This window comes from Carettochelys insculpta, chromosome 7 (genome assembly GCF_033958435.1).
Source record: "Carettochelys insculpta isolate YL-2023 chromosome 7, ASM3395843v1, whole genome shotgun sequence".
NCBI lineage: Eukaryota > Metazoa > Chordata > Testudines > Carettochelyidae > Carettochelys > Carettochelys insculpta.
Window position 1 is genome coordinate 63,858,369 of NC_134143.1, and position 13,514 is coordinate 63,871,882.

Consider the following 13,514-nt stretch of genomic DNA (forward strand, 5'->3'; position numbering starts at 1 on the left):
TATTCTTATAATTTTTTACTTAAGCCACATCCATGGGTCTGATTCCTTTCATAGTCATTAAAAATCTATAATATGAATATCATCATCACCACCACTGCTGCAATGGCTACTGTCTCGTGCTCTCCTGAGCAGAACCTCAAGTGAGTTACTTAATATAATATCAGACTTGCTAGCTGTGATGTAACTAGCATCATTATTTTGGTTCTAGTGGCATTTCCTCACCATTCCACCCTACCATATGCAGCAACATAGGTGGTTATGGCCTTTTACTGTGCTACTGCATTATAACCCAACAGAGCCAATGCAAAATCCTTAGCTTTTTGTGTACTTGGTATACTCTGCATCAGTCCTTGATGTGAGTGGGAGCAGTATTGAGATGTAAAGGCTCAATCCTGTTAATATTTAGTGCCAGACATAGGCCCCTAATCCTGAAAAGATTTATGCAGCCTCAGGAACACCAGCCATGGGGTTGGGGGACCCCACAGCTGGGAGCCGGCTGGGGCACAGAGCCCTGCCGACAGCCTCTGCCAGGGGATCCCCAGTTGGGAGTAAAAAAGGTGCCAGAACTCTGCTCAGGTGTGCTCTGCCAGAAAAAAAGCCCTGCACATAGTAAACAGGACTACTCACAGTGCTTAAAATTACCCAATAAACCTTGATTAGGACTCAGAAATCATATACATCAGCTTTTGCAATTATAAGAAAATAGGAAATATCTGTATGTGCTTTGCATGAGATATGCAAGGAATGTACAATCAAAACTCCCAGGGCAGGGTAAGGGGCAGAAATATGCCTTGCCATCACTCCTTTGAATATGCTTTCAGAAACAAAGCTCTTTAGTGAGCATGGAGACCACACAGGGTATCTGTTTCATCCCGCTGTAGCATCGGTTGTTTGACTGTGATTCAAAGTATGTGGCAATCCTGTAGTTAACCATGGTGAGGATCTGCATTATCTCAAGTTGTTTCCCATACCTATTTAGTACATGGCACAGAGACTGCATAAACCATTAGCCTCTCTCTTAGTTCCTCCAGGAATAATAATCTAAAGGAGAAAGAGATAAGAAAGCACATAGATTATCTTTCCTCCCTTATTGGTATAGAGGGCACAAGCGGACTCTGGGTTAAAAAAAAGAATTAAATAAATTCATGGAGAATAGCTCCAACAATGATTATTAGCCCAGATGATTAGGGATGAAACCTAATGCTCTGACTGTACCTAAACATTTGACTATCAGGAGCTGGCACTGCACGACAGAGGATGCATCACTCGATAAATTACTCTGTTCTGCTCATTCCCTCTGAAGAACTTGGCACCAGCCACTGTTGGAAGACAGGATGCTGAGCTAGATGGATGACTGATCTGACCTACAGGCACTTCTATGTTCTTATGTTATTATCCATTTTTAAGCAATTTCTAAATAAACTGATAATTTTTAGCTCTTATACAGCACATTCTACATCATGAGAGTAGTGTAAGTCTAACAATACCCAGATGAGGTATCACTATTACCATTTCACCAATAAGGAAACTGACATAAGAGTTTAAATTCTGTGCTGTGCATCTCAGCATATGCTACATACTGCAGCCTTACCAGTGCATGACCACTATGCCAGGACATGCAGTGTCCTTAGAACATAGCCTTTCAGTTGTCTTCCAGGCTACGGATGCCAGAGAATTTTCTTGGATGAACCTTGAGCTTTCAAGGCCCCGTTTGTGATATGCCAGCCCTTTTATCCCATGTAAATGGGGCAGTTTATAACACGAGAAGCTTACCATTTGCTCAGTGTTCCACAGTACATCATCAACAAAGCTTAGTTTAGAATTCAGGAGTTACTGACTGCTGTGCATGTTCAGTGCATTAGACTACTCTGTATTTAAGACCATTCTGATCAGCTGCTTGGTCTCAGGCTCATCCACCTCATTAAAAATGTTGAAAAGTTACTGTATTTATGTATGAGTATTCCGATTTTTGTAACAATTCATGAAGTTTTTATATTCTAACATACTTATTTTCATACACGTGCTGATAGGTTTTTTTAAAATATGCAAGTAACCAAAATTTCCATCAGTTTGGATTATCAGTTGAGGGGCCCTGCTAATTGCAGCGAGGAAAAGTGGGGCCCGAAGTAAAAAGTTTGTCACTTCTGATTTAAGGCACCTTATTTCTGTTCCTTAAAAGAAATTTTCACAGCCAGAACTTCATTTCTACCTTCGTATTATTTATTCTTTGTATTTTATATTAAACTCCCACGTCCAGGAAACATCACACTTTGTATTCCCAGATCACTAGGATTGTACAGAATATTTTTTTCTTTAGTAACAGTTACTTTTTGTTAAAAATGAAGATTAGGACAGCAGAGATATGTGAAATACTAAATGACAAAGGAAAGCTAGGCTGGCATTTCTGTTTATTATCCTTTCCACAACAGGATGTATAAAATGTCACTCAGTAAAATTCCAAGAAAATACACTTAAAACAGGCAAATAATTTTGTCCCCAGATGTTCAATTTATTTTATATTACGCATATTTAGGGACTGAATTTCTAGCGCTCAGGTGCAATAATGCATACGTAACTGCCAACGCAATTGCATATTGAAGTCAGCCTGTCTTTCTCATTACTTACGTGGCACTGTGGAATATGCAAACAGAAAATCTGGTTCTTGTATCTCGTAACTGGGATTGGCATCTGTTACCAAGGTGTCCTCCTCAGGTCCAGAATCTGTCATTATCCCATCATCAAATTCAGTTCCTCTGCATGCCTGAAAATACGGCAAAGAGAAGAAGAGCTTTTCTACAATGGAAAAATAGGTCAAGTTTTAAAAACTGTTGGTTAGTGTAATTTCACAATGTTTCAAACAGGACTTTACATCCAGTGGGCAGGGAGAATACTGTTGGAAAATGTTTTAGCTGATAATACTGACCCTTTATGGGGGCCTTGGGTTAACTAAAACTAATGATGCATTTTTAAATACGATCTATTGCTACCTAGACAAAGGGAAAAATTCTGTTTACAAATGTGTTAAAATGTGTTTACTAACATTTTTAACCGTGATCAGTTTTGCTAGTCTACCAGTTTGAGTGAATGATCAATTATGTCCATAAATTACACTGCACAAGAACACTTAAATTTCTTTTAACAAAGTCAGTCATTGCCATGCCACAGTAGTAAGGTACTTTACATGGTTAGCATTTTACAGTTTCACCCCAATCTTTTCTTTTTAAATATTGTTCTCCATTCATCATCATCATCATCATCATCATCATCAAGTGCAGAGTGACTTATTTTCTGTAGATTAGCTCCACACCCATCTACTATATCATCTACCCATTCTCTGTGGGGTCTGTCTCTCCTATTTGAACCATCCATTATGCTGAATACCAGGGTCATCATTTTTTGATCATTGTTCATTCTGCAAATATGCCCAAATAACTGTAACTTCCATTGCATAACCTTCTGCAGTAGGTTTTCTTTCGGCTGTGTCTTCCTATATAATTCCTTGTTGGTGACCTTCTGCATCCATCCTATTCTCAGGATCTTTCTATAACAACTCCTCAAGAATGCCAATATTCTCTTCAAATCTTTCGTTACCACTCATCTCGCATCCGTACTACATGCTGCTGAATACACGTTTTCAAGATGCTCAGCTTCATTCTTAAGCTAATCACTTTGCGTTTCCAGATCTTATCCGTTGCCTTCAAACTTGCTCTTGCTTTCCTTATTCTAGTTGCTGTTTCCTTCTTACAATCTAGATCATATGTATTGTTGCTCCACAGATATGTGAACTTCTCTACATTCTCTAGTTCAATCCCATCTACACTGATCTTCCTTCCTATTTCCTTATCTCCAAATACCATTATTTCTGCCGTAACTCTGCCATGAAGCCTCTAGGGGTTCCATGCCAGTTTCAAGCCTGGATAAAAGAGAAGCATTGGTCAGATGAGTGGTGATATTCTGACCATGAGACAACAATACGAATGAAATCTGATGCCAGTATGACTAAATGATAAAAGATGCTGGCTTGGATGTCACCCGGGTAAACAAGGTCCGCGACACCAACCGAGCGATCAGGGATGAGTTGATAAGCTGGCTACTGAAAGAAAATTACAGCTAACACATATGCTATCAATTGGAACATGCAACATGCAAATACTGTGGGTGACTGGAAAATTAGAGCTGCTTCGAAAGGAGATGGAGAGATACCAATGTGATATACATGGACTGTTGGAGCTGCATTGGGTGGCATTGGGAGAGATGTGCAGTTGCGAAGTAATTTGGTCAGGGAACGAAACAAAGCATGATAGAACATGATAGATATGATTTTGGTAAGAAGAAGATGGGTAATATCACTACAGCACTGCCAAACTTTCCAAGGAGTGGATATAGACTCGGACCACAGTCTTGTGATCGTAAACATCAAGATAAAACTCCAGAGAAAGTGTAAGACACAGTTTAAGAAGAGAAGAGACGTAGCTAGGAAGAAATAGGAAATGCGTACACAGCAGTGCTCAAAGAGAAGATAACGAATGGGGCTACAGAGAAAGACCTAGATAAGAGAATTGAAGGGATGGCCACTGCAATAGAAGAGGTAATTTAGCATACTGTTCCGGAAGAAGAGAAGATCAATAAAAAGTGGATTACTCAGCAGACATTGAAGTTGGTCCAAGAGAAGAGCATGTAATTAAGGAATTCATCTGCAAACACCTGGAGGAAAATAAGGTGATAGGTAACGGCCAGGAGGGATTTATAAAGAACAAATCATGCCAAATTAATCTGATAGCTTTCTTTGGCAGGATAAGCCTTGTGGATAAGGGAGAAGAAGTGGATGTGATATAGCTAGACTTTAGTAAGGCATTTGAATAGTCTCATATGATACAGGTTTAGACGTATCTGATGAAGCAGGTCTTTGCCCACAAAATCTGATGCTCCAAAATATCTGTTAGTCTATATGGTACTACAGGACTTCTTGTTCTCAAATGATTTCATGGTCACTTTCTCCCAAGCTGCCTTCCCCTTTCAAAATTCTCAACCAACTCCTTCCTATTTGTAAAAATCAAATATAGAACAGCTTCTCCCCAATATCTTTTCCTACCTTCTGAAATAAAAAAAAAATTGTTTTCAGTGTGGTCCAAGAACTTACTGGATACATTATAATAATTTCATGCACATACGTCTCCTTACAGAATGCAACAGATTAGAAAGATTGCTCACGGTAATTTGGACAATAACTTTGGTATTTGGGTACCATCCACAATGTGCTCAGTTCTGCCTACAAGATTATCCTTCCACTGGAAGAGTGTGTGTTATTATCCAGGAAGAAAAGCAGCATACAAGAGTGGGAGGAAAGAGTTACAATGAAAATATGTAATTTTTACAAATTTGTGTTATATACATTGGACTCAATGTCAAATACTCAATATCTATAGACCACTACTCTCTAATTGAAAATTGGCATCTTTGTAAAAATCAGTAAGTTAAACTACGGCGTCACCATATAACAGGAAGCCACTGGTAACATTTTTCCCCTAAGGAGAATCTACATTGCAAGATTGTTACCTGGATGAAAAATAATTTGGGTTTTCCTACCAGAGTCTTACACTTGTCTCTTCTGAAAAGTGCAGTCAGGTCATTGATCTCCAAAACTCCATCACTGCCATAAATTTTGCCCTCTTTCCCGTGGCTTAAAAAGGTACAGGCAAAGCAAGTAGCATCACTGCGGTTCTCATCTGCAGCTGCAAATAAAACATTTTCTTAAATCAAAGGAAACCCTATTAAACTTCATATAAATGAAAGAACTATAAAGAGTACTAGATATATAGTGGGACCCAGTATGTGCTCCAACAGGAGAAGCAGAACTTACTCAGAAAAGTGGGGATTTTTTCAGTGCAACAGGTTGCAGGTAAGCACAGACATCAACCACTTTCTGTTTACTGGGAGAGTATCCAGTGATAGGAACTGAGCTCTGTATAAGACCCAAGATCCAGGAAGGCAGAGCAATTGGATAATTCTGAGCAATTGGATAATTCTTCCGTTATGCGGAAAAGTACATCAATGAGAAACATGATCTGTTACCTTGTCTGAGTAATTTCTGCATATCCACACACCATTGATCATTGTATACACTGACGTCAAATCCTAAGCTTTTAAAACATTTATGAAGCTCTTCAGCATCTCTTTCAGTGCCAACGCGTGTACCCATATCTGGCAGAAAATGAGGAACAATACTGTTGGCTACACACAAAGTAATGCAAGTAACCCGAATGTTCACAGATGACGTTTTAGGTTTGCAATTTACTGGTTAGCTTAGAAAATAATACGGTTATATGACTGGAAAACAAACAGCACAAGTAGCCCCATTACCTTCAAATCAAGTTGTAAACTTTTTGGCTCTCATTTAAAATAATGCAAGATTTAATTTTAAAATGGGTCTGACGCTGCAAAGTGCTTAATACCCTCAGCATCTTGCAGAGTATGGTCCTGTGGCCTCATCAACTCTTTTGTGGGTAGGCAGTAGAACTCATGTGTACAGGTTTCCAAAATAAGAACAATGAATGTGTGCTGAGAATCTATAAATATAACAAGGTGTTTTTTTAAATCACAAAGAAAACCACAAACTGCAAAATTATTTAACATCAGACAAAATTGTTGTTAAGGTTTCAATCTTAATTCAGGCCTGTCTCCTCAACTTCCCTCCTTTACACGCACAAAATTCCCCAACAATTCCCACACAAAGGAAATGGATATGTGTTCTCTGAAGCAGGCATTTTTTATTTACTATGTTTGCAAAGTGCTCGGGGAAAAGTTTTTTTGGAGGAAGTTACTAATCACTAGCCCAATACAAAGGTTATATAATATCACTGATTCACTTGTGTACATGATTAAGGGAATTTGGCTTTGTTCGTCAAGATATAGCACCCGCTCTGCAGCATAAACCAGGTAAGGGGAGCAGAAATGTCCAGATTGCATTGGAATGTTCGTACTGCTCAGTCTGGATTTGTATCCTATGATAGCCCAGGCCCATGGATCAGCTTGGGAAAGTTATAATTCAGTTATAATTTGGAGGTCATGAGGAAATTTCAAATTTTAGCATCATAACATGGAAGTCAGTTGCATAAGATAACTTGGTAAAGCTGAACAACTGTCCCCAGCAAAATTGGCCCTCTGGGTACTGCTGTAATGCATAAATGTTAAAATGGCAATGAAGTTAGGCAGAGAAATGGTTAGAGCAATTTTCCAAGCAAGAAAATAATATTTATCACATTTTGTGTCTGAAAAAAAAGCACGTGTGTGTGTGTGTGTGAGAGAGAGAGACAGAGAGAGAGAGAGAAAAAGAGAAGCAGGTTTTATGATTAACTGACATTAAAGCCATTGTAAGGAATATTAACAAAGAGCACAGGGAACAAATTAAACTATGAGACAAGCACAAGAAATACCTCTTGAGACCTCGAAATGTTTGTTGTTTATAATAATACATTTGCCAACATTCTTGTAGTTCATATTATATTTGAATGTTGGGTCAACAAGTCTGTCCTGGCTACTGAGGGAGGGCTCTGGCTGCTGTTCCTGTCCATTCTTCTCTTTTCTGTCAAAACAAAATCAGAGGAGATGTTGAATGACAGTGATCACAGGTTCTGTAGCTACTCATATTATTTCGCAATCACTGCCACTTTTCCTTTTTTCTCCTTCTTTACCTACAGAGTCCTCTATCTTCTAGCTACACCTGTAAAGATCATCTCATATTTCTCAATATAAATACTCTGACTCTTTGCATCGTGATCATAGTTCTTTACTTTGGATGGACCTACAACTCTACAGTCCAAGGTTCCAGTCACAACCCACCAGCCTTCTTCAGTGCAAACAATTCAAGGAAGAATGGATGAACATTTCTTTGGAACTATCCAGGGCTGTTCCCAAAATCCACCTGGGGGTTTTGAGATGACTTCATGACCTCGCAGGAGCCAGTGTATTCACCTAACATGATGAAAACACTGCCACTCCTAAAAGTAACATATGACCCAGTGATGACAGCGCTCTTTCTACAACTTTCTTATAATACAAAATTTTGCACAGAAATACGGTACACTTCTTTCACGTAATTTCATACTATGCTTCCTCCTGCATAATTTACTGTAAGTCAAATTTTAAACAAAACTGCTGCAGTAATGTTGTACCTCTAGGTAACTTTAGGTGACGGAAGCCTATGGGAAGTTAACTGCTATTTCAGTCCCTGGTTTTGCCGCAGGTAGGGCCTGATCAGTCTGCTGACAAGTTCCTGGCAGGGAGCATCTGGCGCTGGCAAGGCCTACACAGAAACTGCAGCAATGCAAACCAGCTATAGCCTCTGCGCTACTTACACACTGAAAGTCAGACAGTAAGAATCTGAGGGCCTGGTTTAAATCCCTTTGAGGTCCACTGGAGTCTCTTCAGTGACATCTGTGGGCTTTGGATAACATTTGACATCAACATTGATGGTCAGGGATGGGGTAGAGGACCTGACTCAGCAGATCTCTTGGGTTGATAAGTCTGGTCTCCAACAGTGTCTGTTGTTGCAGGCCCCAGAGGAAGGCATAACTCCTGTATGCCATTACTTGTGGTGGGGATGACTATATTATAGGGGGAAATTTACTTTTAATACAAGTGGATGATGGGCCCATAACCTTGCAATTTTAACGTAATAAACCCGTCTACTATTGCTACTCTTATTACTCTATCTAAGCCTTTGTAGAAAATTACCACACTATTTGCTTCAACCATCCTCTGCAGCAGTAAGAACTCAAATTAACTGTGGTCTTTAAAAATGGATTTGCCCTCAATTTAAAAATTGTTGCTTTTTAACTTTTATCTTTCCCCTCAGTAAGCTGGTCTTCCAGCAGTAGATAAGATTTGGCAATGATGCAAGGAAAGATCATTTCAAAATAATAATAGCACTTACCAACTACTATCTGGGTAAAGGCATGGTATGCAGTTTCCCCAACTTATGATGGTTTCAGGTGTGTGTACAACTTGTGGTTTTAGCAGAAAAATATTTTCCTCTGGTTTCTCAAGCAAACAAAAATGGTTACTGCACACAGCATAATGTCCTGAAGTCACACACAATTATTATTCATTTACAAGATGCACCCATCCCATGAACGTTGCCTGACACACTTTCCCAGAGCATCCAGCAACCAGTTTTCCCAACTGTATATATAAAAACCTGTAATCTTTCTGAAACCCCTGGTAAATATCTTCCATGATCATTATCCCAGTGCAAGATCTTCTCCAGGAATGCAAAGATCCATTTAATTTCTCTGTACTTCCTATGTGACATGTAAGGCACAATTCTGAAAAGAGCAGAGGACGTGAAAATCCTGCAGGCTTCAATGGAAGCTGCAGATACAAGACAGCCACCCAGTACCTCTCAGGAGCAGGACCACAGTATACTTACTGGCAGTCAACAGAGGAATTTTGGGAAATTTCTCCTGGTGATTATCCAACCCAATGCCTGACAAATCACTGAGGAAGCAAATTTGTGGTGCATGTACATACTGGATCTTCAATCATATAGCATGCAATCTGTTATTTGACTCTAACTTTTGGATTGGGCTATGTCTCCAAATTTGCAAAGATAGGAACATACAAACGGCCATACTGGACTGGATATGGCCTTTCTAGTTGCAGAAGATAAAAATCTACTGTCTGAGGCTACTTCTCCACTACAGCGATTTTTGGAAAGAAGTCCTTCCTGAAGATCTCTTCTGAAAAACTTCTTTCAAAAGAGTGCGTCCACACACAAAAAAGTGGATCAAAAGAGTGCTCTGCTCCTTCGAAAGAAAGCATCTACACAGCCTCTGCTCTTTCGAAAGAATGGGCCAGGGATCAAAAAATTGGGCAACAAGAGGATTGCTCTTTCAAAAACGGCCCGTGGAGCATCTACACGTGTTTTTTTTTTATTAAAGAAGCTTTTGAAAGAAGGTGCTCTTCCTGAAACCAGAGTGGAAGAGCACTTTTGAAAGGAGCACTGCGTTCTTTCAATTTAATTTCGAAAGAATGCTTTTTGTGTGTAAACACTCCGCTGGATATTGCAAAAGACACCCTTCTTACGAAAAAATTTTTAAAAGAACTTGCCAGCATAAATGTGGCCTGAGAATGCCTAGTACCAGATATACAGATGAAAAGGGGGAAGAAAACGCATAATGGACAATTATGCAATAATTTGCCCAAAGGGGAATTTCCTTTCTAACACTAGTGAGAAGTTGGCTTAGGACTGGAAGTATGAAGTTTTATATCCATTGTGTATTTTTATCATTCTCATTAGCCAAATAAATATCCTTTTTGTTGTTTGTTTTATTAGCTTCCCTGGTCACAATAATTTATTGTGTCAGGAGTTCAGAAGGTTAATTATGTGTTGAGTAAATACATATTTCCTTTTACTACTTTTATATTATTTGTCTGTCAATTTCAATGCTGCTGCCTCATTTTCCTATGAGAAGAAAGACTGAATAGCAACACTCAGTTTCAGTTTCTATTTTCCTATTGGATTACTGACATCCAAAGGCTGCAATTTCCCCATTTTTTTATTCCACTTTGCCTCAGTTGAAAGCTAGCTGGTATTTTATGGTTATGGCCTCTCAGCTTTTACATCTAAATTATGCCATAATTCTTTTGTGGCATGCCACCATCGACCATTCTCCACTGGTAAGTCAGCCTAGCCCCTCTCTATCCTCTAGGGCACTGCACTTCTGCTTTTGGTCAGATACAAGAGAGCAGCAAAACTTAATTCCCCTTTGCCAACATCAAAGGCAGAATGAAAACCAGAATGTGTTCATTAAGTCCTGGTTTAGGCTTGACAGTAGTATTGGGTCTGAAAGACCTACCTTACAAAGGCTGGACTTCCTCTATATCTCTTCTGAGATAATACCTACTCCTGTATATTTAAAACTTGTGGTCCACATTTACAAAAAAAAAAAAAGCACCCCTTCCCTCAAAATTCCTACCTATGGGCATGGCAAGTCATTTATGTCCTACAATCTATATTGTAGGCTTGATTCTACAAGCCCCCTATGTACTGAACTGGGGACTGGAGCTGGCTCTGGAATTCCATGCTCAGAAGGTGTTAGATTTCACTCTGAAGCTTCCAGCAATATTGAACGCTGCCTGATATAAGGCCAGAGCCTTCCATAACACTTTACTCAGAGAAAATTGTCATACTCCTATTCAATTGCTCACCCTGGACGATCTTTATAAGGGAGACGTGAGACTGCATCAACAGTATGGAAAGATTTGCTCTGGGAAAGCCAAAATTACTTCTGCCTAGATTGGAAACAAATTATGCTGTGGTCTACATCATATGTTTTACTGCACTTAGTACAATACAGTAGACCCCCAACTTACATGATTTCAACCTGCGTGATTCTTGGAATAAGGCAAGTCAAAATCAACAAGCCCTGCTGTGCTGGTCAGCTTCCTGGTTCCCCTGAGCAGTGGGCAGATGGGAGACAAGTACAGCATCGCTGGTCAGTTTCCTGGCTCCCCACCACACATGGGAGCCACGAAACTGACCACTGCTGCTGGACCTGGCTTTGGGCTCCCCACCACTCACGGGAGCATGGAGCCAGGCACAGCCTGGACCACTGGATCCAAAGGGGGCAGGGCTCCTTCCCTGACCCAGTCCCAATTTAGGTCAAATTGACTTATGTGTGTTTGCCCAGGAATGCAACCGTGCATGAGTTAGGGGTCTTCTGTACACTATACTGGTGCAAATCTTCAACTACTTCCCTTCTCTGTTCTAGGGCTCCCTGGACCTGACTCCCCAAATTGCAGCCACAAAGGGGCTAACAGAAGTTGCAAAGTTCTTTTCCCATCTGTGTGGTTCGCAATTCATTTTCATTTTAAATGACTAAACCTTTTAAAAAAAGGTTTGTCCAGTTCTGGAAGAGAAATGTTGCATCCTCCATTTTACATCTGCAGAAAATGTGAGGTTGTGATTATAATAATAAAATACTCTAAATATTTATTGAACATTTTAAATATTGAATATAATATTTGCCTTTCTATTGTGCCTTCCAACAGAGAACCTCAAAGGCTGCGACCACACTTGGCTAAAGCTTCGAAATGGTCAGGATAATGGCCAAATCAGAGGATATTAATGAGGCGCTGAAATGAATTTCCTTTTCGAAAGGATCCTGCAAACATCAAATCCCCTTATTCCTATCAGCCTCACAAAGCACTCATTTTAGAAATAAGGAAATGGAGGCAGAGAAATTAAGTGACTTACCTAATATTGCACTCTGTGTCCAGAAAACTTAGATCATCTGACTCTTAGACCTGTACTTTAACGCTGTGATCAGACTGTGCTCAGGAAAGAATGATCAAACTCCAAGCCACTGAATTAGATGACTAAATATGGATTTGAAAAGAACACTATAAGCACCCACTTTTGAAAAAAAAATATGATTATACAATGTTAAAATCTGAAACTGAGCCAATTAGAAATTTCCAGGATTTCCATGGTTGAAATCATGGGAGTACAGTAAAAGTGAAGAACAAGCATTATGGTCTATGTTTTTCATTCCCAATAGTCATGTGCACTGTCTGGATAGAGGTATGCTTTCCATGGACATGGAGTGTATAAATTCATAAGCTGCATTAATTGAATTTAATTTTTCAAAACCTGAGATGGCTTTTATGGCTATTTAACATTTTTGTTAGCACTATTAGTTCACTTTTGGGGCATAGATGGTCTGGGATTCATTCCACTGCATACAGGTGAAACTGTAAAATAACATTATATAAAATAAAACTAAGATTACTTTCCAAAGAATGAGGGTCTGTCACTTCTGTCTGGCCTTGCATCTACAGTGTCACCTTGATCTTATCATAGTCTTCATCTTTCTGTGTGGGCACAGGACTGGGTTGATCTCCTTCCACCTATGCAAACAGAGTGAACAGAAAACTGGAATATGAGTAACCCTCAAGGAGAGGTGTAAGTTTTTCTAATCACTCCCCCAGACATTACATCAAATACATTTGGGGTTAATTAGCAACCTGCTATACTACATGATATTTCACAGGCTAGGAACGGCTATAGTTTTCTGGATCTTGCATCAATCTAATACTACACGTATCCAACCACTGCCTTACACCTTACACATTACAAAGACGACTTCCCCATCTTTTAATATTCGTAGTGATCTCAGACAAGTCACTTAACTTAACAAACACCTGAAGTAAGTAATTTTCTCCCTCCTCCACCTTCCCTCCTTCACCCCCTTTCTGTCCTATGTACCTGACTTGTCAGTTTTCATTCAATTTTTTTGTTTGTATCTCTCTGTTATATATTGGTCATGCAAATTCACTTTCAGCAGTTTTTCCAGTATAGCACTATTTCAAGATCTGAAGAAGTGGGTCTGCCCCACAAAAACTCATAACCTAATAATTTATTAGGGAACTTCAAAATCCCCTTATTCTTATCTGCTGGTAGGAATAAGGGCATTTCGAAGTTCCCGGGGTCCTTTCGAAAAGGGCCCCTGTAT

General features: G+C 39.5%; 1 protein-coding gene across 1 annotated transcript; it reads right to left on the minus strand.

The window, feature by feature from the left end:
• Positions 1-817: 817 nt before the first annotated feature.
• Positions 818-12,838, minus strand: LOC142015568 (caspase-7-like). Its single transcript, XM_074999129.1, is given in 6 exon segments — positions 818-1,041; positions 2,626-2,761; positions 5,557-5,732; positions 6,073-6,201; positions 7,434-7,582; positions 12,792-12,838. Coding segments are annotated over 5 exon segments (729 nt in total). The 5' UTR covers positions 7,498-7,582; positions 12,792-12,838.
• Between the last annotated feature and the right edge of the window lie 676 nt (positions 12,839-13,514).